Here is a 24783-nt window from a genome sequence, read left to right as displayed (position 1 = left end):
GTTTTCTCCCATTGTATTTTTCTTTTTGAAAGTTTTTTTTTTAATTTATGAAAGTAGGCATTAAAAAATAAGAATTAGGGTGGACTAACATTTTGTCAGGTGCCGTAAGATACTCAACTTTCATTTCACAGGAATAAAAAATTAAATATATGTTACTTAAAAAAAAATCTCATACCTGCAATCAGTATATGCATTATTTCATTCCCTGTGCATGAAAATCTAAAGCATAAACATAGGGAAAATATACCATCTGGGCTTTGCAATTCTTCATTTACCTCCTGAACTGTCTCCATAGGCGGTGGGGGGTCCTTATTCCTGCAGAGATTGACAATGACCCATGTGACGTTCCGAAGGAAGGTGATGGGAATGGAGGGATTGATGAAGGACAGAAGAGGTTTGACAACTCCCAGTGATATGACATAATCTCTACATTGAGGACCATCACCTACAGAAATGAAAATTGTATTTAAAAAAAAAATTACATTCAGGATGAGAAAGTCTGAAATGTATGCAATGGCTCATGTTGGGACACTGATGTTCTATGTTTCCTCACCATTAGTCAAGGGCATCAAGTATTGCTGTTTCTCCAGATTTTGATTTGGAGAACACAAATTTAACCTACTAAATCCCGACAGCAAATTGCATATCTGTTTCAAGAGGTACCATCTTAAGGTAGTATTTATGAGGCAAGAAGATAGCCAACCCATGTTGATTAGAGGTGTGGACCCTCTAATTTTATTAGAGGAAACATAGGATGTAATGGCTATGCCAATGTAGGAAAAAAGTTAATTAAGATTCTTAATTGGAGTCTTTTTAAACCTAAATCCAACTTACCTATAATGTTTCCCAAAGCCCATACTGCTTGTTCACAAACATTCTGATGTGGTGAATGGAGAAGTCTCAAAAAAAGAGGTACGGCATCTATTAATAAAAACAAATATTGATACTGCAAAATGTTGAAGAGCTTACAGATTTCAGGCTAAATAAGTTGATAAAATGTACACAGCCTGGCACACTACGGTTACCCACTTACAATTCACTGAATGAATAAATGTGGCAAATACCCTTACCCTAAAAAAGTTAATTTTAGTATTTTCCCCTAGTAATATTTGAGTAACACGCCTACTGGCAAGATTTAAAAGTTGCTATTATATCATTAACAAAAAAGAAAAAAGAAAAAAAAAAAGTAGAAAATTTTTCCTATAATGAAAAAAAAAAAAAAAAACTTCCATCCCCCTCACCCCCAAACACATAAATTTAGAATAGAAGACTTTAGCCAATGTAATCTCAATTATTGATATGGGATTTTAACTAAAGATCATTCCCACATCTGGCTTACCTTATATGTTAAAATAATTTATCATTATAATCCTTACTCTTACATAATTTACATGTTAATATAAGTTCTAAAATACTGGTATTATACTCATTCTAGGTAGGAAACTAAACATAAGCTAGATCATTTTTTCTTAAATTTCAGTCAATTGTGTACTACTTCCAGGATTTTCTGTTGTATCTCTGAACTACCTGTATTATTTACTTAACACTTAAATTAAAACCAACTCACACTTTAAATGGTTTTGAGATATAATTTACACACAATATATCTGTTTAAGTAAACAATTCAATGGTTTTTAGCATTTATACAGAGTTGCATAGTTATCACTACAGTTTAATTTTACATTTCTATCACTCTCAAAACAATGCCATACCCATAGTAGTCCTACTTGCTCACTCCTCTAGCTTTAGACAACCATTTAATTTGCTCTCTCTACAGATTTCCATATTCTGGATATTTTATATAGACACAACTGTATAATATGTGGGTTTTTTGTGTGCGTTTGGGTTCTTTCAATCAGCATACTGTTTTTGAGGTTCATCTGTGTATAGCACATATCGGTGTTTCATTCTTTATTGCTGAATAGTATTCCACTATAGAACACATTGTGTTCATCTACTAATATATCAGTTAATGGATACTGGGATTGTTTTCATGTTTGGGCTACTATGAGTAAATAAATGTGCAACATCTATGCATAAGTCTTTGTGTGGCCACGTTTTCATATCTGTTGGTTCCACCCAGTAGTGGCACTGCAGGGTCAAATGGTAACTCAATGGTTAACCTTTTGATAAACTGTTTTCCAAAGAGGCCCGCCATTTTGCACTCCCACTAGCAATGTATGATGGTTTCAACTGACCTCACATTTGTAATTTAATTTTATCACTTCTATAAATAGAAGATCAGCATCACTTACCAGTATTACAAATGGAAAATAACCAAAAAATTAAAAATGCAAATAAAACATTCTTATTAAATTGTACCTACTAGTTTCTATTAAAAGCCTAGTCTAAAATCTGCTACCTTTTTGGTACAGCTAATATCTAACTGGGAACTTTCTCCTTTGATATTTCTGAAATATCTGAAAGAGAGCAGTATTTTCACTAACTGACTCAATGTAATTTATTGCAATATCATATACTACCTAAAATCATCTTCAGTGCCACCTAAAGTCCGTTAAGTGTCCCATACATTGATAGTACTTGGTGACATTTAGTTTTTTCAAAGAGCTTCTTTTGTCAGTTTGGATCAACAGACTAATCACAGTTACCCACCCTGAGGTGGGCAAAATATGATAGCCATGGGAAAGATATCAACCATCAAAAGTAACTCATAAAATTCACTAGTTTAAAAATGTTGTAAGATAAAATTCAGTCTTTACAATAAAATTCCACTTCTTTGCCTTTATTTTTAAAAAACTCCCAGCAAGTAAAGATGTTAATTTACTTACTAGACTGTACAACAGCTTGAGTCTGTGCAGAAGTTCCTGATGCTATATTAGTTAACGCCCAAGCAGCTTCAAACTGTAATGAAGGACTGTAAAACACAAAAAATCTTGAGACACATAACTACCAGTTATATTTATGACCACAGACCTCTACAGTTATCCTTTACCCTGTCCTTGAATTTCATCTTGTTATATCCAATTGCCTGTTGGATATCTCCACCTGACTATCCTAATGGCTTCCAAAGTCAGTCAATATAAATCTACTTATTTATATCCACTGATAGTTGCAACATTTAGCCAGTCATTATTTTCCTGGACTCCTTCCTCTCCAATAAACATCTAATCAAAAAGTCATGTCAATTTCCCCCCTAAACATTTCTTATATTTATAGCATCACTCTCAAAATCACTGAACTAGCTGAGGCCCTCACCATTTCACTTGAATACTATCATGGCTTCTAGACTGGTCTTAAAGCTGGGACCCCAGCTGATCCACTACGTCATCTGCTTTATATATATTGGAGCTACTACAAGGTTTCAGATTTTACTATCACAATTTGGAATTGTGATAGAAGACCTCACAAAGAAAGTGAAAACTGAACTAGCCTATTAAAGACAGATAAAGAAAGAAATGCACTAACTGGAATACAAAAAAAAAAAAATATCACGAGTTGAATGACCATGATGTGTACAGATGACAAGGAATAGATCAGGAGAGCAGAAGCTAAGAAAGTATGCAGAAATCTAACGAGGGATGAAATTGGGAGGGTAGGTTATCTAAGTGTATGTGTGTGTGTGGGGGTGAGGGGGAGTAGAATTCAAATCCTAAGCTTCAGAACTTGGAATTTATTCTATAGACATACTAAGTACAGAGGGCTACTGAAAAGGAGAGTAAAGAAAATAATGTTGGAGTCCATGACATAAAAAATGGATAAAAAAGGTTAAAGCCTGATGGAAAGACCTGTTCAAAGGAAATTATGTACATCAAGTTAGGATAGATGGCTGAAAGAATATAAATTCCTTTAAATAGAAAATCAAGGTGGGAGAGGGTAGTAGTGAGCAAAAACTAAGGAGAGTGAAAGGATAGGGACTTAGAAAAAAAGCTCTATAAATATCAAAGAAAGACAGTGAGGTTGTTAGTAACATGGTTAGAGGAATCCAAGAAGGAAAAAGATTTTAAGGAGAATAAATGTCAGAGATAGAACATGCAGTGAGGTCAGAAAGGTGGGCCAGATAAAAAAATGGACTAGCAAATAAGTACACGATGAATTTTAGCAAAAGGTAGGGTCTAAAGAGGATATTAGAGGCCGAAAAGAAGCAAAGGGATAATAAGATCAAAGATGATGAGTTTATGTTGTTCTGAGTTACAATCAGAAAGGGTTATTAGGTTACTTTATTAAGCTAGTCTAAGTAGCTTGGCAAAATACTGGAAATGAGGGTCTTAAATGAGAAAACAGTGAGATATATAAAATAAAATGATATAGCAGGGAGTATTCTAAGACGACATTTGAAAAGTATTTAAATTACTTAAATACTTAAAGTGTTTTTTTTTTAAGTAATTAAGTTTGATATGTAGTGTTTTGGGTGTATTATTTCCATTCCTCACAATCACCTAATTTTTACTGAAGAGATATCTGAGGCTCAAAAACCACTTGGGTTTTGGTCAATAGCAAACTGTAGATTTAAACCAACATCTATGTGGCTCCAAAGTCTATGGGCTTTTACATGATAATGCAATTTCCCATGACAAATCCATAAAGTCAGATCCAAACCACTGATAATTTTGTTTTTGCTTTGGGCAGTAGTTACACAGGCCTATATGTATTTTAGCATATTTTTTGTATATATGCCATATTTCACAGATACATACAAATAAGCCTATGCCAAAGGCTGGAATGTAAAGTAAGAAAAAAAAAAAGAGAGAGAGAGAGAGAGAGAGAGAGAGAGAAGGAGATCAAGGGAAAAAGGGGGTCTTTAGAAGTAGAGGAGTAGACCATTTTTTAAAAAGCTGAAATAAGAGTGCCTGGGTGGCTTAATCAGTTAAGCGTCTGCCTTCGGCTCAGCTCACGATCAGGGAGTCCCAGGATAGAGCCCCATCTCAGGCTCCCTGCTTAGTGGCAAGTCCGCCTCTCCCTCTCCCTCTGCCCCTCCCCCTGCTTGTGTGCACGCGCTCTCTCTCTCTCTCTCTCATATTCTCTCACTCTCAAATAAATAAAATCTTAAAAAAAATAAAGAGCTGAAATAAAACTTATTTTTACTTAAATACTTATACAGAAAATATACATGATTGTATAAAATAAGTATTAAGCACTCTTGGAGGGATGGTTGTAGCACACAATGAAAGTAGGAGGAAGTATTTAGTGGCAACGTTTATATTCCACTATGTAACTAGACCATTGAAAATTGACTAGAGAACATTTAGCAAAATATACCAAATTTTAGTCTAAATGCTCTCAAATGCAAAAACCAGCATTTGTTTAAAAATATTTTGGAGTTCAAATTTATGTTCTTCCCAGTTAATATTCAAACTGATGAGGTTTAAGATACAGCACACCAAGATATCTCTAAACATTAACCGAAATGGGGCCACACCTCAAAAGATACAAAGCAGTGTTTTTCCTTTTCTATTCTGGAAAAGTAACTTGATTTTTAATTTACCACAAATAAAAAGCAAGTTATTAGACAATTAGTTATGGCTGGAGTTCTATTAAAGACTTCGTAGAAGATCAGTGGACCAGCTGGACTATTCCCAGGGTAAAAGTCACTCAGTTCTGGAAACCATTCATGTTGACTCAGTCATGAGGTTAATCTATATATAGACTCATAAGCAAAGAGTGACTCAAACCTATTTGGGTTGTTTTAAAATATTTCTCAAAACAAAAACAAAAACAAATTAAATAAAGACTATAAATATTTGAGGTAAGTTAGAATAGGCAATAAACAGAAGCTACAATTTTCCTAGAAAATATACACATACTTCAAAAACTAAAAAAAGAAATACTATAGGTCTTCTGATTAGGATCATAGAATTAGAAAATTACATAAAAATATATGACAAATGAAAAACATAATAAATGCGAAACATAACTGAACCCATTGGTTAAATTATAATCCTAAATTTTCAGTTAACTGAAAAAAAGTGAACAGGGACTCAAATCCATACTTACTTATCATCCCTTTCTAGACATTTGACTAGAATTGGTAAAATCCCAGATTTTATTAGGTCATCAATTGGTGGGTTTCTGTCACTGGATAATAGCTTTCTAGAAAAAGCAATATAAGAAATTAATTGCTATAATTTTCAAACTATGAACAAAAATAACAATGTATTACTTCTAGACTACCAGCTCAAACATCTATAATAATTCTCTCTCTGGACAAATTAGTATTTACCTTGCAGCCTGAACGGCACTTAACTGGACCACTGGGTTATCACTTGTGGCATTCTGTAACACCAAATTTAAACTTCAGAAATTTAAAAGGTATCAATTTCAAAATACTTCAAAATGAGAATTAAATTAATAACATACCTGCAATATAGCTTCTAGTGTTACATTTTGCTTAAAAGGAAAAAAAAAGTTCAGGGAAGTTTTTAAACAAAATTACATTTATTAAGTCTATTTTACTAAAGTTACTAAATTAAAAAAAATAAAGTTACTAAATTTACTGAAGTTAATATACACTAATCATTATAAAATTGATCTTATATTAAAAATCAAATTCTCTGATTATAAAAATTATTATAAAAACATTTTATAACATCAAGATAACTTACTGCTTTAAAATCAGCATCAACATCTGAATCTTCTAAACTTTCTTCTTGGGGGACATTTCTTTTTTTCAGTAAGTGTTCATCTCTTTTGTTCTGGATAAGGAGAACATGAATTAAATGTGCATACTACAAACCAGTAACAGGCTACATCCTGGATTCAGTAACAAAATTAACTGGTAACAGTACAGCTTTCTCTCTCTCTCTCTCTCTCTCTCTCTCTCACACACACACACACACACACACACACACAAAATACACATATTAAATACCAATAGTTCTGACCACTATCATGCCTCCTAATCTTTAATAAAGACTCAAATTTGGGGATGCATTATTAGTATACAAGCCTAGCAAATACATTTCAAACAGTATGCTAACTTTCACCTACTTACTCAAACAAATCAGCTAGATGGGAAAGAGTTCAATGCTCAAATGTTAAGGTTTGTATGCTTGTTGGGAATGTGGGGAATAGGAATTCATTAGCATAAATGCCATTTAGTTGCCAACATCTCAGATATAAATGCTTGTTATTTAGCTCTTACAAATAAAAATTCTCTACTAGCAAATATATTTCTACATCTTATGGGATTTCAATTGTTTGTAATGGCAGCAACATGTGCCATTTCATGTAATATATCACTTGGGTAAATCAATCTTCTTTTAAGTTTATAGTTTATCTATGGAATTAAGTCAAAATAAATTAGAGAAAAGATTGAATGCTTTCTGGGGCACCTGGGTGGCTCAGTTAAGTGGCTGCCTTTGGCTCAGGTCACAATCCCAGGGTCCTGTGACAGAGTCCCCCACTGGGTTCCCTGATCAGCGGAATCTGCTTCTCCCTCTCCTTCCCCCTCCGCTGCTTCCTCTGCTTTCCCCCTGCTGCGCTCTCTCCCACTCTGTCTCAAATAAATAAAATCTTTTTCTTTTTTTTTTTTTAAAGACTGAATGATTTCTAAAATCATTTTCAACTTAAAATTTCAAAGGGTATACTATTTAGTTTTCAATACAATATTTACAGAAATTTTTTATTATAATAGAAATTCCTAAAGATTAATATTGATGTTAAAATTCAGATGAAGTAGAAAGTTAAAACTGGAAATATGTGTATATCTTAAGTTTACTGGATTATCTGCATAAACCTATTTTTTGTCCTATGTATAAGCAAACAGGTTTAAAAAAACTGAGGCTTAATATGTATGCTAATCATTAGATTACCTACCAACTCCCACTTATAGTATACTTCTTTAGCAACTATGCAATCAATTCTACATTTTAAAATTAATGCATCTCACAAATATTAAACTCCTTGCACTGATGTTTTATAGTATCAAGTGGCTCTCCACAAAATACTTACTAATTTATAGTGGAAAAACTTGGCAGAGAGCATCTGACAAAGGTTATCATCATAAATAAAGAACAAATCCACATTATGTGCCTTTGGTCTCATGCACCGAGAAAACAGTACCACTTCTGTAGTATTCCTGACCAGAATAACAGCCACCACCTGAGGAAAGTCAGACAAACCTAAATCTGCCATTCTACAAAAACTAGTCTTCAAAAATGTAGTCATGAACTGTTGGATTGAATGAGATTAAAGAAACAGGACAAGTGCAATGTCTAGACTGGACCTTGGATTTACAAAGGACATTATTAGGAACAACTAGCAAAATATGAGTTAGGTCTATGAATTAGATGGTAGATATTTATCTGTATTAATTTGACAAATGCACTATGGTTACATAGGAAAGTAGGTTTTTATGAAATATGCACTGACATATTAAGGGTAATGGGGGTATATGCCTGTAACTTAGCTGTTTCACGAAAAAGTGTGTGTGTGTGTGTGTGTAAATGAGAGAAAGAATAAGACAAATATAGAAAAAAGCTAACAACAAGGAAGCTGGCTGCTGAGTAAAGAGTGTATAGTGGTTTTTGTACTAATGTAAATTTGAATTTCAAACTCCAAGTTTGAAATTGTTTCAAAACTTTAAATAAAAATATCTACGCATTGTACTTTGTGATTTGTAAAATGGTTAATCTTAAAATTTATTATATTTTAACATCTCTTGGAATTTAAATGTTTCACTATAGTTTATGCCATTCTATTTTTATTGTTTTAACTTTTTTGAGTCTGAATAATCAAGCTTCCAAAGACCTTTCAGAAATCAGACTCCCTCCATTCCTCCAATTCCCTCAGGTATTTCAGGCATAAAAACAATACAAAGCATAAATACAATTAAAACCTCCTATATATATGATGCCCAATTCAAGGATAACATTTTATCATAATACACGTTTGCAGTCTCTTTTTTTTGGCGGGGGGGGGGGAGTAAAGAGGCTCATTTTTATTGCTAATCTGCTAAGATCTTTTTCTTTTCCTTTTTAGCCACAAATAGATGCTCAATTTTATTAAACTGTGCCTCTTTTTGCATCTATTGATATGGACATAAATTTTCTCCTTTCATCTGTAAGTGTGGTAAATTAATTGATTTTTTAATGTTAAACTTAGAATCTTAGCAATGTAAAACTTGCATGTTTACAAGATAAACCTTTCTTGAAAAATTTTAAAGATATTCATTACTGGACTTAATTTACTAATATTTTATTTATTATTTTAAAAATCTATGTTCATAAGTGAAAGTGGCTTATAAACATCTTTTCTCATTCTGTCTTGGCCTCACTCTCGATGCTATTGTTTTGCTAGCCTCATAAAATGGGCTAGGTAGTATTTCCTCTTTACCTTCTCTAAAATCATTTAATAAGGCCGAAATTATCTGTTCTTTGAATGTTTGCTGGAGAACTATCTGCAAGATTACTTTTTCAGGGGGCTGGAAGAGGTTAAATTTATCACTACTGATATAATTTATTTTTAGATTTACTTAGGTTTTTCATTTCTTCTTGACTTAGCTGGGTAAATTATTTTTTCCCACTAGGAAATTGTTCATTTCAGCTAAGTTCTCAAATCTATTGGCATAAAATTACTTATATCCAAACTGTGGTAGATTGTTTGCAAAAATGGCTAGAATCCCCCTTCCCATATCCATGCCTCTGGATATCTGGTCTTGCACTAATTCTAGGTGTGGTTATGTGACTTGCTTTAGCAATGGGACATTCATCAAATGGATTTGAAGAGTGCTTACACATTCCTCTTGCTGCTCTTACAATTCTAAAATCACCATGTGAAAAAACACTGTGCTAGCCTGCTGGAGGATGAGGCTGTGTAGAAGACGCCAAGGTCCATCCAATAGTCAGAAACTTCTGTGAGACCATCCACAGATCATCTAGTCACCAGCTAACCTACTATCTGACCGGAGGTGAATGAGGGAGCCCAGCAGAGATCAGCTGAACTGGCCCAGACCAGAGGAACCACTCTGCCTGCCAATCCACAGAATTATTAAATGAATAAAATGGGGGGATCCCTGGGTGGCGCAGCGGTTTGGCGTCTGCCTTTGGCCCAGGGCGCGATCCTGGAGACCCGGGATCGAATCCCACGTCGGGCTCCCGGTGCATGGAGCCTGTTTCTCCCTCTGCCTGTGTCTCTGCCTCTCTGCCCCTCTCTCTCTCTCTCTCGCTCTCTCTCTCTCTCTCTCTGTGACTATCATAAATAAAATTTAAAAAAAAATAAAAAAAATGAATAAAATGGCTATTGTTTTAAGCTACTTGGTTTTGGAGTGGTTTATTATGCAGCAAAAACTAAGTGAAGTACTAATATTTTAAAACTTATGCTACAGGTATATTAATATGCCTTTTAAATTGCTATTATTATTTGTTCTGTATCTCTACTTGCTATATATGTCTCTTGTGAAGTACTTTTTAACTGTATTCCACAGGTTCTGACATGTAATATTTTTCCTATTGTGCATTTCTAGGTAATCCTATAGCCATTAGGATTTCTGTGATGCTCGAAGTATTTTCAGAAGTGCTTTATTTATTTTTTCACAATTATGAGATTTTCCTATCTTATTCCTGGATTTGTAATCTAATTGTATTGTGATCAGAGAACATAAGTCTGTACAACAGCCTGAAATTAACTGATACTTGCTTCATACCAGAACTTCCTGAACTTTCTCAGTCCACAGTGTAGGCCAAAGAAAATACCTGTTGTACCTCCTTTTCAAGTAGTCAGGTCCAAAAAACTTAATAGTCATTGGCAGAGGGTTGTGGGGCTGGGGGGGGGGGGGGAGTTATGGGGGCATATAAATTGTAATAAAAAAATCTTACTTCACTCTTAAAATATGTAATTAAAAGGAATGGAGTGCGATCTAATGTTTAATTGTGAACTACTTCAGTACCTAATAGTTCTGTGGTATCTGAAAGATGTTAAATGTCACTACGTTTCTCTTAAAATTTAGAATATCCCAAAAGTGGGATCCCTGGGTGGCGCAGCGGTTTAGCGCCTGCCTTTGGCCCAGGGCGTGATCCTGGACACCCGGGATCGAATCCCACATCGGGCTCCCGGTGCATGGAGCCTGCTTCTCCCTCTGCCTGTGTCTCTGCCTCTCTCTCTCTCTCTCTGTGTGACTATCATAAATAATAAAATAAAAATTATAGAATATCCCAAAAGTCCCTTTGGGTTCACCACAGAGCCCCATGGTACTTCAATGAACAGTCTGGAAATTATAGCTTTTATACTATCATAAAACCATTTTTCATAGGGTTTTATATGTGTTTTTTATATAACACTTGCAAATTAACTTTTCTTTCCATTATTAATTGGTATATTTACTACTGAGAAGAAAGTCTCCCACAATGATTATGTCTTTGACAAATTCTACCTTGTAGTTTTCTCAATTTTTGCTTCATATATATTTGGACATATGTTATGAAGCATACACAAGTTTAAAGTTATTGTAGTTAGTAAATTGTTTCTTTTATCAAAAATTAATAACTCGCACATCTGAGTCGAAAGCATCCTAAAATAAGTAAAAAATATAGGGCATGAAAATCATACTTTACTCTTAACAAGACAAAAACTATGTACAAGCCAAGGAAAGATAATCCCTGGGCAGGTTTCTGGTAATCTAATTAATTATTAAATGAAGCTTCATCAAAACCCGTAACTTAAACTGTCCCTTTATTTAACAACCTAGAGATTTTTACCCTCCTGGACCATGTACTTCAATAAATTCAGGATCTATAAAAGCTATTTCTTTCTTTTGTCAAGTGGGAGGAGAGCTCAGAAGATATGGAAACTAACCTAGTTTCAACACCTACTTTATCTCCAAACACACACACACACACACACACACACACACACACACACACACATTAGATTCATTTCTAAAGTTCCTTTAAAAATCTATTATTAATCTATTTAGCAACTAGGTACTTATTAATCTTTTTCAACTTTCTGTTTTCTGACTAGTAGGGTTGAACCACACAGAATTAACACTGTTAGTTAAGAAGGTTAATTTTGAGTCAACAAATTCTGTATATTGATCTCTATGTAAAGTTTTTCATTCCCAAATTTCTCTCTTCATCTTGAAAAAGTGGCTGAATATTTTATACCTAAATCTGTGGAATAAGTCAGCAATCACTTCTTAAGCATGGTATGAAAAAAAATAGATATTTATCAGCCCCATTCTGAATGTGACATATTTGTTCTTATCCAGCAACATACTCATTGTGTTAAATTCTTATCTAGTTTTAGTTCTTGTAAAATTAAAATCTCTTATTTCACAGATGAGTATAGGGATACTGAGAACCTGGTGAAATTAAATTATATATCTAGGAAGTATCAGTTAAGATTTGAACCCTGGTTGTGGCTACAGAGCTGTTTCTTAAATATATTCTATAACTTTTTTTTTTTTTAAGTAATCCAACTCTAGCTGCATCTAAATACTTCTAAAGAAGTAGAGAAAAGGGGCACCCGGGTGGCTCAGTCAGTTAAGCATCTGCCTTCAGCTTAAGTCATGATCTCAGGGATCAAGTCATGATCTCCTGGGATTGAGCCCCCAGACCCCCGTGCTCAGTGGGGAGTCTGCTTCTCCTTCTGCCCATCCCTTATGCTCATGCTCTCTAATAAATAATTTAAAAAATTTAAAAAGTAGAAAAAATACTCAAAAGATAAGACCTTTCCTTCAATATTAACATTTATGAAAGATACTACTGCTGTGTAGATACATGGATATTCACCCACAAGTTTTATATGTTGTATTTACATTTTGGCCACTCTCAGTGTATTATACTCTGATTAAAAATTTTATTTTTTATACTTTATTAAAAATTTTAAAAGACCAAAATACTACTGATTCATCAATCATGTAAAAATCTGACAACATAACAGAAATTATTTTTCCTAAAGGATCACTTAACTAATCTTATCAAATGGCTGCTCTCTTTAGGATTCTCTTTTACTAATTCAAAGTTTTACATATGATCATTTCAAAAGACACAGAAAAAGCATCTGACAAAGTACAACATCCATCTGTGATAGAAACCCTGAACAAACTAGGTTTAGAAGGAACATATCTCAACATAAGTCCATATATGAAAAGCCCACAGCTACCATCACCCTTAATAGGAAAAAACTGAGAGCTTTTCCCCTAAGGTAAGGAACAAGACAGGGATGTCTACTCTTATCACTTTTATTCAACATAGTACTGGAAGTCCCAGTCTCAGCAATCAGACAACAAAAGAAATAAAAGTGGGGTGTCTGAGTGGCTGTCAGTTAAGCATCTGACTCTTGATTTTGGCTCAGGTCATGATCTTAGGGTGGTGAGATTAAGCCCCACTCTGGGCTCCAAGCTGGACGTGGAGCCTGTTTATGGTTCTCTGTCTCTCTCTCCCTCTGCCCTTCCTCTCACTTCCTCTCTTTAAAAAAGAAAAAAAAAAGGCATCCAAATTGGTAAGAAAGTAAAACTTTCACTGTTTACAGATGACATGATACTCTATATGGAAAACCCGACTCTACCAAAAAACTGCTAGAACTGATAAATTCAGTAAAGTTGCCGAATACAAAATCAATATACAGAAATCTGTTACATTTCTATGTACCAATAATGAAGCAGCAGAAAGAGAAATTTAATTAATTTTTTTTTATTTATTTTTTATGATAGTCACACAGAGAGAGAGAAAGAGGCAGAGACACAGGCAGAGGGAGAAGCAGGCTCCATGCACCGGGAGCCCGACGTGGGATTCGATCCGGGGTCTCCAGAATCGCGCCCTGGGCCAAAGGCAGGCGCCAAACCGCTGCGCCACCCAGGGATCCCCAGCAGAAAGAGAAATTAAGTAAACAGTATTATTTACAACTATGCTCAAAATAAGATACCTACGAATAAACCTAACCAAAGAGGTGAAAGGACTACTTTGGAAACTATAAAACACTGATGAAAGAAACTGAAGACAAGACAAAGAAATGGAAAGATATTCCATGCTCATGGATTAGAAGAACAATGTTGTGAAAATGTCTATATTACCCAAAACTACACATTTAATGCAATTTCTATTAAAATACCAATAGCATTTTTCATACAACTAGAACAAACAATCCTAAAATTTGTATGGAACCACAAAAGGTCCCCAGTAGCCAAAGCAATCTTGAAAAAGAGAAGTAAAGCTGGAGGCATCATAATTCTGGACTTCAGTTTATATTACAAAGCTGCAGTGATTAAAACAGTGTGGTACTGGCACAAAAACAGACACATAGATCAATGGAACAGAACGGAAAACCCAGAAATAAACCCACAACTATATGGTGAATTAATTTTTGACAAAGCAGGAAAGAATATCCAGTGGGAAAAGGGAAAAGGACAGTTTCTTTAACAAATGATTCTGGGAAAACCGGACAGCATCACGCACAGGAAACTGGGTCACGTTCTTATACTACACACAAAAATAAATTCAAAATGATTTAAATACCTAAATGTGAGACCTGAAACCATAAAAATCCTAGAAGAGAACACAGGCAGTAAGGTCTCTGACACTGGCTATGGAAACAAAAGCAAAAATAAACTATTGGGACTTGATCAAAATAAAAAGCTTCTGCACAGTGAAGAAAACAATTATGGGTAATCTATGGAATTGGGTAAGATATTGGCAAATGACATTTCTGATAAAGGGTTAGTATCCAAAATATACAAATAACTTATAAAACTCAATACCCCAAATAACCCAATTAAAAATGGGCAAAAGACATGAATAGACAGTTCTCCAAAAGAAGACATACAGATGGCCAACAGACACCTATAAAGATGCTCATCATCACTGATCATCAGGGGAATGCAAATCAAAATTACACTGAGATGCCACCTCACACCTGTCAGAATGGTTAAAATAAAAAACACACGAAAAAATGAGTGTTGGCAAAATGTGGAGAAAAAGGAACTCTCTTACACCGCTGGTATGAATGCAAACTGGTGCAGCCACTCTTGAAGGTTCCTCAGAAAGTTTAAAATAGATCTACCTTATGATCCAGTAATCACACTACTGGGTATTTACTCAAAGAATACAAAAACACTAATTCAAAAGGATATGTACACCCCTGTGTTTATTGCAGCATTATTTATAATAGATATGGAAGCAGCCCAAGTGTCTACTGACTGATGAAGGATAAAGAAGATGTGGTTTGGGCAGCCCGGGTGGCTCAGCGGTTTAGCACCACCTTCAGCCAGGGCGTGATCCTGGAGACTCAGGACTGAGTCCCACGTCAGGCTCCCTGCATGGAGCCTGCTTCTCCCTTTGCCTGTGTCTCTGTGTCTCTGTCTCTGTGTGTGTCTCCAATGAATAAATGAATAAAATCTTAAAAAAAAAGATGTGGTTTATATACATAATGGAACATTATTCAGCCATAAAAAGAAGGAAATCTTCCCATTCACAGTGACATGGATGGAGCTAGAAAGTATTATGCTGAGCAAAATAAGTCAGAGAGAGAAAAATACTGTATGATTTTACCCATATGTGCAATTTAAGGAATAAAATAAGTGAGCAAAAGGAAAAAGAAAAAGAGCAAGCAATAAATCAAGAAACAGACTCTTAATTATAGAGAACTAATGGTTACCAGAGGGAAGGGACTGGGGAACTGGGTTAAATGGGTGATGGAGGGCAGCCCCAGTGGCTCAGCGGTTTAGCGCCGCCTTCGGCCCAGGGTGTGATCCTGGGGAGCCAGGACTGAGTCCCACGTCGGGCTCCCTGCATGGAGCCTGCTTCTTCCTCTGCCTGTGTGTCTGTCTCTCTCTTTCTCTCTCATGAGTAAATAAATAAATAAAATATTAAAAAAAAATAGGTGATGGAGATTAGGGAGTGTACTTGTGATGAGCACCAAGTGGTGTATGAAGTGTTCAATCTGTATATTATATACCTGACAGTAATATAACACTGTATATTAAGTAACCGGAATTAAAATAAAAATTTAAGAAAAAACTAATTCAGGGTTTTACTAATTGAAGTTTTGATTGAGACAACTGTAAATTTGCAGTTGTAAGAATAATGCAAAAATCCCTAAGCCAGGTTCTCTTTTTTTAAAAAAAGATTTTATTTATTTTGAGAGAGAGAGAAAGTGTGTGTTGAGTGGGAAAGAGGCAGAAGGAGAGAAAGAATCCCAAGCAGACTCCACACTGAGTATGGAGCCCAACATGGGGCTTGATCTCTCTTCACCTGAGATCACGACCGGAGTTGAAATCAAGAGTTGGAGACTTAACCGACTGAGCCACCCAAGAACCCCTAGCCCAGGTTCTCTCAATTAACATTTTGTTAAACTATAGTGTAATATCAAAACCAAGACACTGACATGTATATAATCCACTGATCTTATTCAAATTTCATGTCTTACTTGTATTCACTGTATGAATGTTTATGTGTTTTAATTCTGTAAATTTTATCACCTGTACAGGTTCATGTATCCACCATTATAGTCAAAATATAGAACAGTTCAAAAAACAGAAGATGCCCTTCTGTTGCCTTTTTATAAGCAAACAACCTCCCTCTCACCTCCCTGTCCCTATATCTAACCCTGGCAACCACTTACCTGTCCTTCATTTCTAAAATTTTATATTTCAAAATGTTATTTCTTTTCAAAAATGTTATATAAATGGAATCACACAGTATATAATCTCTTCATGATGGGCTTTCTTGTGTCTGGCATAATTCCCTAGAAATTCACATAAGTTGATGCTTCTATCAATAGTTTGTTCCTTTTTTTTTTAAAGATTTATTTATTTATTTATTTATTTATTTATTTATTTATTTATGTATGTATGTATGTATGTATGTATGTGTGAGAGAGAGAGAGGCAGGCAGACACAGACAGAGGGAGAAGCAGGCTCCATGCCAGGAGCCCGATGCGGGACTCGATCCCGGGACTCCAGGATCGTGCCCTGGGCCAAAGGCAGGCGCTAAACCACTGCGCCACCCAGGGATCCCCTAGTTTGTTCCTTTTAATTGCTGAGTGGTACTTCATAGCAAAGACACCTGAAGTTTAACCAATTACCCTTTAAAGATATCTGGGTTGTTCCCAGGTTTTGGCTATTACAAAATAAAGTTGTTAAAACATTCATATACAGGTTTTGTAGGAACACCAGTTCTCTTATTTCTGGATAAATGAGTAAGGAGTATGATTGGTAGGTTGTATAGCAGCTACATGTTTTTCCAGAGTAGTTGAGCATTCCACATTACCATCAGCAACATATGAGCGATCCAATTTTTCTGCATCCTTGTTAGCATTTTATGTTGTCACTATTTTTTATTTTTGCCATTTTGACAGATGCTTAGCTGGTTTTAACCCGTGTTTCTCTGATGGCTAATAATGCATTAATAATCATAATCATAATAAGTGCCATCTGCATATCTCCTTCAATGAAATGTCTCTTCTCATCTTTGGCCCATTCTTTTTTTTTTTTTTTAATTTTATCCATTTATGATAGTCACACAGAGAGAGAGAGAGGCAGAGACACAGGCAGAGAGAGAAGCAGGCTCCATGCACCGGGAGCCTGACGTGGGACTCGATCCCGGGTCTCCAGGATCGCGCCCTGGGCCAAAGGCAGGCGCCAAACCGCTGCGCCACCCAGGGATCCCTCTTTGGCCCATTCTTAAGTAGGTTTTGTTTTTCCTTTACTGTTCATCTTTAAGAATTCATTATATATGCTAGATACTAGTCCTGTATTGGATGTGTGGTTTTCTTCTTGTCCCTAGCTTGTATTTTCATCCTCTTCACATGGGCTTTCACAGAATAAAATTTTTTAATTTATTAAGGCCCAACTTTCTTTTTATGTTTATGCTTTTGTGGTCAACTGTAAGAAGCATTTGCCTGGCTCTGGATCCTGAAAACTTTCCTCCATTTTTTCCTAAAAGTTTATAGTTTTGTGTCTTACACTTAAGTCCAGGACCCATTTTATGTTTTCGTATAGGCGTGAGAATTGGGTTGAGGTTATTTATTTACTTCTGCCTATGGATTTCCAATTGTTCTAGTACCATTTGCTAAATAAGCTATTCTTCCTACACTGAATTAGCTTTGCACCTGCCAAAAGAATGGGTATGTGTGGATTTATTTGCAGGTTCTATCTTCTATTCTATTGAGCAACGTGTCCATCTTCTGCCAATACCATGCAGTATTCATTGCTGTAGCTATTCCATAAGCCTTAATATGGAGTAGCGCAATATTTTAACTCTGTTAGGATGTTTTGGATCTTCTAGACCCTGTGCCTTTCCACATACATTTTTTTTTCCACATACATTTTAAAATAAACTTGTCTGGGGGTGCCTGGTTAAGTATCCGACTCTTGGTTTCAGCCAAGGTCATAAAATTAGGATCATGAGACTGAGCCCTGTGTTGGGCTCCACACTGGGTATGAAGCCTACCTAAGATTCTGTCGGGATCCCTGGGTGGCGCAGCGGTTTGGCGCCTACCTTTGGCCCAGGGCGCGATCTTGGAGACCCGGGATCGAATCCCACATCGGGCTCCCGGTGCATGGAGCCTGCTTCTCCCTCTGCTTGTGTCTCTGCGCCTCTCTCTCTCTCTATCATAAATAAATAAATAAATAAAATTAAAAAAAAAAAAGATGTTGGATATGAGTTAAAAAAAAAAAGATTCTCTCTGTCTTCTTCTGTCCCTCCTTCCCACCAGATGTTTGTGCTCTCTCTGTATGTATGTATGTATGTATGTATGAATGAATGAATAAATAATTAAATAAGGTTGTCTGTGTCTACAAAATTTCTTGGTGAGATTTTGATAAGAAATGCATTAAACCAATAGATCAATCTGAGAATAGCCATATTTAGTATGATGAATCTTCCAATTCATAACCACAGTATATATGTCTCTCCATTTACTTGTCTTATTTGATTTCTTCCAACAGCATTTCATAATATTCAGTGTATATATCCTGTACATGTTTTGTTAATGTAGAACACAGTATTTTATTTTCTTCAGAGTGGCTATAAATGGTATTATGCTTGCAATTTTGGTTTCTGCATGTTCACTATTAGCATATATATGCATATATAAGCAACTTTTATGTGTATTCTGTGACCTTGCTGAACTCACTTATTAATTCTAGGAGCTTTTTTGTAAAATATTTAGGATTTTCTACATAGACAATCATGTCATCTGCAAATAGAGACAATTTCATATCTTCCTTTCTAAACTAAATGCCTTTATTATTCATGACTTATGGCACCGGCTAGAATTCCCAAAACGGTATTAAATAAGAGCAGTAATAGACATCCTTGCCTTGTTCTCAGAGCTTATGGGGAAAGCACTCAGTTGTTCACCATTAAGTATGATGTTAGTTGTAGGTTTTTTGTGGATGTTTTTTATCAAGCTGAGCATGTTTCATCTGTAATTTATTGAGGGTTTTATTAGGAATGAGTGCTGGATTTCGTTTCTGTATTAATTTATATGATCATATGAATTCTATCTCGTCGATAGGGGGAATTTAGGCTATTTTACAAAGCTATTTTACTAAAAGGCCAAACAATTATACTGTATCTGATTAGTCAAGTAGGACATTGGGGTGGTGTTTTTCATCATGTAATAACTTAACCAACCCCACCCCAAATCTAGTAGCAATAAAATCCTAATGGGATATCTGACTGATCAATCACCAAGAGATTATATAAAGTTTAGTATAATGTGCCAAAGTTAAAAACGCCAATGACAGGTTCTGGACTGATTTTCAACTCATGAGGCATTATGTACTCAACAAACATTTACCTTGAGAGACATTATAGCATAATGATTAAGAGCTCGGCCCTGCCACTTATCAGCTGTGTGATTTTAAGCAAGTTACTTAATTCCTATGTAACTCTGTTTATAACAAGATATAAAACAGAAGTACAGACTTCTACCTAAGTGCTGATGCATAAGTACCTAAATTAAATAGGAAAGTAAGATATCAAGGAGGTAAAAGAAGACAAAAAAGTTCAAACAAAAAGAATGTGAGGCCATAGATCTCACCCTCAATCTGACAGAACAGTATCAATGTTATTCAAAGTATGGTCCTTGGACTAGCTAATACTTCTCAAATAATTTGTTAGGTCTACTACAAGATATGGAGCTTGTGCCAGAAATCAACTATGAAACTAAACAGTGTGTTTCAACACACCGTTTTAACACACTCTTTAGTTTCATTAATGTATTTATTTAGGCAGAAGGATTTTCTGCTAAAGGAAGTAGTCCCTTGTTTAATATTTTGACACAAACTCCTTAACTTGTCACAGATTAGTATTTTTGAGTAGTACTGCTCTGGATCTATAGTGTTTGTCTTAAAAATTTAATAAATGATTTTTTAAATAAAAGTTCAATAAATAATTTGAGTATACATGAATTTTTAAGATATCATAATCAATTTAATTCTTGAATATTTAGCATTTAATAAGTACCAACTATAGGTCCAGAATTTAACTAGGCATTGGATAGGCTGGGAGAGAGACTTGGGAGTGCCTGGGGTGGGGGAGTGTAGTTATTACCCTCACTTTAGAAGATTACAATCTAATGCAAATGGATAGCAAGCTCATCTATGAAACTCTGGAAACTCATTTTCTTTTATTTTCAAGAACCTCAATGTCATTAACAACAATGCTGTGATTTTTCTCTCCTCAATGGAGCTATACAGACAGCGAGACTAGAAGTAGAGACAGACACTAACTAAAAGCAGTAAAGGAATCTTCTCTTGAAGAGCTCTCCACACCTCTAGAGGACTATATCAAAATCAATTAAGCTTTGTCTGAAGTTTAGGTTTTGCTTCAGAACGGTTCACATTCTGTATAACCAGGCAATTCTGAAATGTGAAGTAAGGAATTTCTTGAGATTTCTTTAGTTGACTTCAGTTTTGGTTCTTCCATAAGGATTTCTAAGAACTAATTCTTGTGACTGGAAAGGAAATAATGTTATTATGTAGGGAGACGAAGAAGAGATAAGAGGACTCCAAGGTAATCAAAGTGGGATATTTAAAAAGATGTACTCTGACAAGCAAGAAATTTTAATTCTAAAAATTAAGTATAGAAGACAGCACTATAGAAAGAGGAACAAATAACCAATGTAAACACAAATGAATATTATAAGCATATTAGAAGGACTAAAAACATTAAAACAAGAGGAATCTGAATAGTAATAATACCAGGACCAATACAAAAGTTTTAGAGTTGTATTCCAAGCATGAAAATTTAAGGGAAAGTAAAGGCCCATATCTGGGGATAGATGGTGTGATGTTAACAGATGTTTTACTCCTACTGTCTCTATTGAGGAGAACAGTCTTTACATAATGAATGAAAAACCAGATGTAAAAGGACACTTACCATTCTATTTATATAAATTTGAACTATGCAAAGTAATCTATAATATTAAAAATCAAGATAATGATTACCCTTAGTGGGAAGGAGTAACTGGAAAGGAGCATTGGAATACATATCACGTTCTCTTTCTTGATCTAGGAGCTTGTGGTACAGAGGTGTTCACTTTGTGAAAATTCACTAAGCTGTACACTTAGGATATGTTGACCTTTTTCTAGGTATGTTATATGCTACTTAAAGTTTAAAAAAAAAAAAAAGCTAGGTCTGAGCATTAAGATTGGCAAGGAGCTCACCTCACTCTAGTAAGCTTAGTAGTTCACTTCTCTGGTCCAAATGAACCAAGGATCTGAAAAAACTCAAAAATTCATGATTGCCAAATCACTGTTGTTAATCTGTAAGTATCTTTGGAAAGGTTAAGGAGTTGAAAGAACACTGAAAATAGCAAGCATTTTTCAATTATACTAGAGTGGGGGAGGAGGAGGTAGTACAGGAAAATGCATTTCAGGAACCATATACCAATGAGCACAATGTTGATGCTGGCTAAAAATTCATGACCCAAAGTAGGTATTAAATAAATACTTATTAGATTGTTATTCTCAGAATCAAGACCTTCCTTCTCTCTGAAACTGAGAAGTTTCAAGATGGTAATTTAATATAGGAATTTCAGGAGTGAATTAAGATCAAGAAAAGGCTCTAATCTAAGATGAACACAAAAATTTGGAAATAAATTTCAAAATCTTTTTTTAAATGTACATGTAATATAGAGAATAGTTATGTGTATTTTCTTGACTGGCAATTAAAATACTTGCTTCAAATAAAATGTGTTTGCATGAGCACACAATTTCATGAATGTTAACTACTCTAAAGTCCTCAGGAAAAAAAAACAGAAAAAATACAATTAATTTTAATGGCAGTTTCATTTAATTGGTAAGACATAAGGTCATTCAACTTTATTTTTCTAAAGCATCTTTAACAAGTATGTGTAACTTCTACATGAAGAACGTGGAGGAATCCTGTCTAGCACACAGCCCAAAGAAAGAGCATATTAAGACAAACAAAACAAAACAAAACAAAACAAAACCAGAAGAGTATCTAGTTTCATCAGCTGTGAGAATTTCAATGTTGGCACTACAGTACTTCACACAGCACACAGTAAGTACCTCAGGAAATGAAAGCTATTAGAAGTATACACCATCATAAACTATTTAATGATGTATTTTTATGCTGTATGGTTTAGGGATGACCACTAATTTGCCAAAGTATTTTCATGATTCATGTTATACAGAATTTTAAAATCAGAAAAACCTCCTAGTTTTACTTTCTGTTACATGCAACCACCCTTACCTTCCGCAGTTCAACTGTCACTTCATTCCGGTGTCGTCGCATTGTCTAAAAGGAAAAATAAAGAATACATAAGTACCTGAATATTGATACTGCTAGTAGATAAATTAAGGTCTGAGGCATTTAATATTTAACATTTTTTTTTTAGGAGTAATTCATTGTTAAGGATTAAGCGATTGGTCAGTTTTAGACTTCAAATGAACCATGGGAGGTTGAAAAGCTAAGCTGTTGGTTAATTTTGTGGAGAGTGGGAGATGGAACTTGACTCCCTAGAATCCATTCCCCTCTTCTAACTGCACCCAGATTTCTTTGGGGAATTATATATACCCTCTGCCGTGGGCTGCCTTGATTGAGCTGCCTATTGAAGTATCTTACTCTCTCCTACTTTTGAACAGGGCATGAAACTAACACCATGCCACCAGAACTCTCTCGCCCTAGCTCTGAACCTGAGCTAAGTGGAATGGGAAAAAAAAAAAAAAAAAAAAAGGGTAGCACATTAATTTTCAAAGGAAATATTTGGACAAGACAATAAGTAATACCTACATCCTGGAGTTGCACTAGTCCCAGTTCTCAGGTGTCTCTACTTATTCTATGAACTACCCATATTCTTCCAATAAATTTGGAATTGGTTTTGCTTAAGTCCGCCAGAGTTGGTTTTCAATGTTTGCAACCAGTGAAATCTACCTCAAATGATTCATATTTTATTTTATTTTTTAAAAGATTTTATTTATTCATGATAGACACAGAGAGAGAGAGGGAGGGAGAAGCAGGCTCCATGCAAGGAGCCCGACGTGGGACTCGATCCCGGGACTCCAGGATCACGCCCTGGGCACTTAAACCGCTGAGCCACCCAGGCTGCCCATGATTCATATTTTTAAAAAAGTAAATAATTCATTGTCATGGTCTCAAAACCACATGATAAGGGAAAATAAATTTGGGATAGATATTTTGTATCAAAAGGCAAAGTATCCTTCTAAGTTTACTGAGAGGCTCTATTAGGCATGGTCTTATCAGGAATGACTGAAATGATTAGATATCCCTTCTCCCCTTGATGTACTGATACCATGGATTATCTTGCTGCATGTATAAGTATGGTAAAATCCTTACATTTTTGGAATACTGGTTCCATAAAGGTTATATGGTCATGATACATTTTAATATATTGCCACATTCAGTATGCTACTATTTTATTTAATAATTCTTTTGTTATGGTTTCTCTGTCAAATCTTCTTAAATTGGAGTGATAACTCTTTTTAGGAAAAAAAATCCCATAAAAATCAAATCAAAAAGTTTGTTAAATATACTGAGATATTAATCTAGATATAAAATTAAGCTTAAATATATATAAAACATAAAACTGCCAAACAAAATAGTAGTATTCACTTAATGTGAAGAAATGACGCTCCAATAAAACTATTATCACCATTACGGTTCAACAGTAGAATGACAGCCTTGAATCTAATTTATATTTCTGTATTTGGACTTTAATCCTTTTTTTTTTAAAGATTTTATTTATTTATTCATGAGAGACACAGAGAAAGAGGCAGAGACACAGGCAGAGGGAGAAGCAGGCTCCTCAAAGGGAGCCCAATGCAAGACTTGATCTCGGAATCCTGGAATCATGTCTGAGTTGAAGGCAGATGCTCAACCAGTGGGCCGCCCAGGCATCCCTTGACTTTAATACTATTAATACACAGATCATTTCATGTATAAATTCATCATATAGAATGGTAATAAATGTTGAGCAATTTTCAAATACCAATACTAATTTGATAACTCTAAACTGTCTTGAATCACTTGATTCACTCAGAATTGCACCACAGTTAAAATATGCCTATATCAATATCTAATCCAACTGTTACTAGAACTGAGAAGAAACGATATTTTCAATGCAATAACTACTCCATTTAATTGTTTATGAAGTGTTAGTAAGATGACTGGCACACAACAAAAAAGATTCAGGCAACATATCCCTTACAAAATATAATCAAGTTAATGCTACACTGTAATTCACATTAAAATACTTCAGGATCAATAGGAGTGGTGAGTCAACTTGTGAAGTTCCCTAAATTAGGAATCCATACTTCAAAGTAGGTGTCAGCATTTGAAGCACCCGTATCAGAAGCTAGCTCCCAGTTAAGTAAGTGCTTTGAATACATCTGAATTT

At 35.0% G+C, this 24783-nt stretch overlaps 1 protein-coding gene across 1 annotated transcript in view; it reads right to left on the bottom strand.

Moving 5' to 3' along the window:
• KPNA3 (karyopherin subunit alpha 3) overlaps positions 1-24783 on the bottom strand; it is a 94114-nt gene that overhangs the window by 25763 nt on the left and 43568 nt on the right. Inside the window, exons 2-9 of the mRNA XM_055336094.1 lie at positions 22620-22664; positions 6561-6650; positions 6316-6345; positions 6179-6231; positions 5953-6048; positions 2790-2875; positions 835-921; positions 276-445 (exon numbers count right to left, since the gene is read on the bottom strand). Of these exons, the coding sequence (XP_055192069.1) occupies positions 276-445; positions 835-921; positions 2790-2875; positions 5953-6048; positions 6179-6231; positions 6316-6345; positions 6561-6650; positions 22620-22664 (657 nt within the window). The remainder of the gene's footprint in view (positions 1-275; positions 446-834; positions 922-2789; positions 2876-5952; positions 6049-6178; positions 6232-6315; positions 6346-6560; positions 6651-22619; positions 22665-24783) is intronic.

Source organism: Nyctereutes procyonoides, unplaced genomic scaffold (genome assembly GCF_905146905.1).
Source record: "Nyctereutes procyonoides isolate TBG_1078 unplaced genomic scaffold, NYPRO_anot_genome, whole genome shotgun sequence".
Classification (NCBI taxonomy): Eukaryota; Metazoa; Chordata; class Mammalia; order Carnivora; family Canidae; genus Nyctereutes; species Nyctereutes procyonoides.
This window is presented reverse-complemented; position numbering and strand designations above follow the sequence as displayed.